The 2,293-nt window shown below is 43.0% G+C and overlaps 1 protein-coding gene across 1 annotated transcript in view; it reads left to right on the top strand.

Moving 5' to 3' along the window:
- The window catches only part of LOC106013970, a gene marked incomplete in the record, with an annotated part of 23,993 nt that overhangs the window by 9,350 nt on the left and 12,350 nt on the right, over positions 1–2,293 (top strand). The window contains 2 exon segments of the mRNA XM_013090931.2: positions 1–150; positions 1,525–1,580. Of these exon segments, the coding sequence (XP_012946385.1) occupies positions 1–150; positions 1,525–1,580 (206 nt within the window).

The raw sequence follows: 2,293 nt of genomic DNA, 5'->3' as shown, positions 1-2,293 counted from the left end.
GCCTGGCAGCACCAGTGATCCCCTCCACACCACCCCCCGCCCCTCCCACCGACTCGTGTGCACGCCGGCAGAGAAAGACGAGGCTGCCTGTCTCCACGGAGGGGAGTGCTTCGTCTTGGACCTGCTAGACACGCGCAGTGCTCACTGCCAGTAGGTTTGCTTCTCTTCTTGACCTGTTTAACCCCCTGTGTGACCTCCTTACCTGAAGCATTTACCTTGGGGTTTTTTTTCTCATGATACAGAGGTATTTACGCCACCATTAACACAAATTAGATAGATATCAATTTGCTAGACACACGCAGAGGTCACTGCCAGTAGGTGATCTCCTCTCTTCTTGACCATGACATCTACCTGTTTTTTCTCCTTAATATAAGTGTCTTTACCCCCCCCCCCCCAATCATCACAATAATTTAGATCTATCAACCTGCTAGAAACGCGCAGTGCTCTTTGCCAGTAAGTGGTCTCCTCTTTTGTTGACCTGTGTGACCTCCTTACCTGTCACATTTACCTATTGTTGGTTTTTCCTCCTGATACAGGGGTATTTACGCCACCATTAACACAAATTAGATAGATATCAGTTTACTAGACACACGCAGAGCTCACTGCCAGTAGGTTTGCCCGTGTCTGTGACCCGTGCTGTGATCCCTTACCTGCCACAATGACCTGGTTTTTTCCTGGTAAAGGTGTTTTTACGCTCCTATCAACACGATTTAGGCATATCAATTTGTTAGACACACTTAGCGCCGGCAGAGAAAGACGAGGCTGCCTGTCTCCACGGAGGGGAGTGCTTTGTCCTCGACCTGCTAGACACGCGCAGTGCTCACTGCCAGTAGGTCGTCTTCTTTTGTTGACATGTGTGATACCTTACCTGTCACATTTACCTGGTTTTAGGCCCCCTTCAACACCAGTTAGACCCATCAATTTGCTAGACACACGCAGTGCTCACTGCCAGTAGGTTTGCTTTCTTGTTGACCTGTGCTGTGATCTCTTACCTGTCACATTCACCTGTTGTTGTTTTTTTTAATCTTAGTTTAGGCGTTTTTACGCCCCATATCAGCACAATTTAGATATATGAATTTGCCAGAAACACGCAGCGCCCACTACCATCCTCTGTTGTTGTTGACCCAGGCTGTGATCTCTGACCTGTGGCATTTACTCTTTGACCTTTCTAACTCATATGACGTTTGACCTGTTAATTTGTGGCCTTGCGGGTTGCGTCCACGGTGTCCCTCTTCCTCCTTTTCTGTGTATGTCACTCTCAAGTAATAACTCTAATCTCCGACATTTTTATGATCTATTTATGTTGGAAATGCCCGTAAAGCTCTTACAAAAATAAATAAATACAAAAAATTAAATTCATAACGTTTGAACGGTGACCTATTGACCCTTTGCAATCTGTGACCTATTGACATGTAACCTTAAGGTTATTATCTAGTTTCCGCAGTGAACTTCATAACTAACCATAATTCTAAAAACACAGCTAATGCTGTAATTCTTTCTCTCTCTCTCTCCCCCCTTTTCCAGTTGTCCGGAGCGATGGAAAGGTCTCCGGTGTGAAGAGATCGACGATGGCTTCTTCGGTGAATGTAATATCTGTTTACTTGTTTGTTGGTTTGTTTGTTTGCGTGTGTGTAACCGCTTCGCTGACCGTTTCTTGGACGCTTTCTCCGGCACACTGTCCAGTGTTGTTCTTGAGATGACGCACACACTCGATGCTGATGACGTCATAAGACCTTCGGTACTGTGGTAAACGAAACTGCATCTGTGCACGAATGGGGTAAAAATAGAAATGACAACATCCGTTAAAAGTTGCAAAGGATTACCGGGTAGATAAAAACAGGATAAGTTAAAAAGGGGATAAAATAAAGAGATGAAATTGATATCATTAGGAATAAAAATGAAGAGAGATATGATGACATAAGTTGGGCAACATGAGCTGAGAATATGGGAAGATATGATTGGTGTGACGAAATAAACTAGATTTCTACTTAATAAGGCGAATAATTGTGACGACATAAAATGAAATAAGCACAAGTAGACATGAAACTAATAATAGCATAGCAATATGTGAGGCAGCGTGTTGGAATCAGGCTCTCGTAAAAATAATCAAAGTGAAGAAACTTGCATTTTTCCGCAGGTTTGTGAATTTTTATCAATTTTTTGTTTTTTGGCTCAACACCTTTCATGCCCATTAAAGAACTCATTTATGTGTGGATTTTCCTGGAAAACGTTAATTAAAGGCACAAAAAAGGGAAATTTTCAGTTACCACGGACTCTTAAGCTATGGAAATAA

Source organism: Aplysia californica, unplaced genomic scaffold (assembly GCF_000002075.1).
Source record: "Aplysia californica isolate F4 #8 unplaced genomic scaffold, AplCal3.0 scaffold01693, whole genome shotgun sequence".
In the NCBI taxonomy this organism is placed as follows: domain Eukaryota; kingdom Metazoa; phylum Mollusca; class Gastropoda; order Aplysiida; family Aplysiidae; genus Aplysia; species Aplysia californica.
This window is presented reverse-complemented; position numbering and strand designations above follow the sequence as displayed.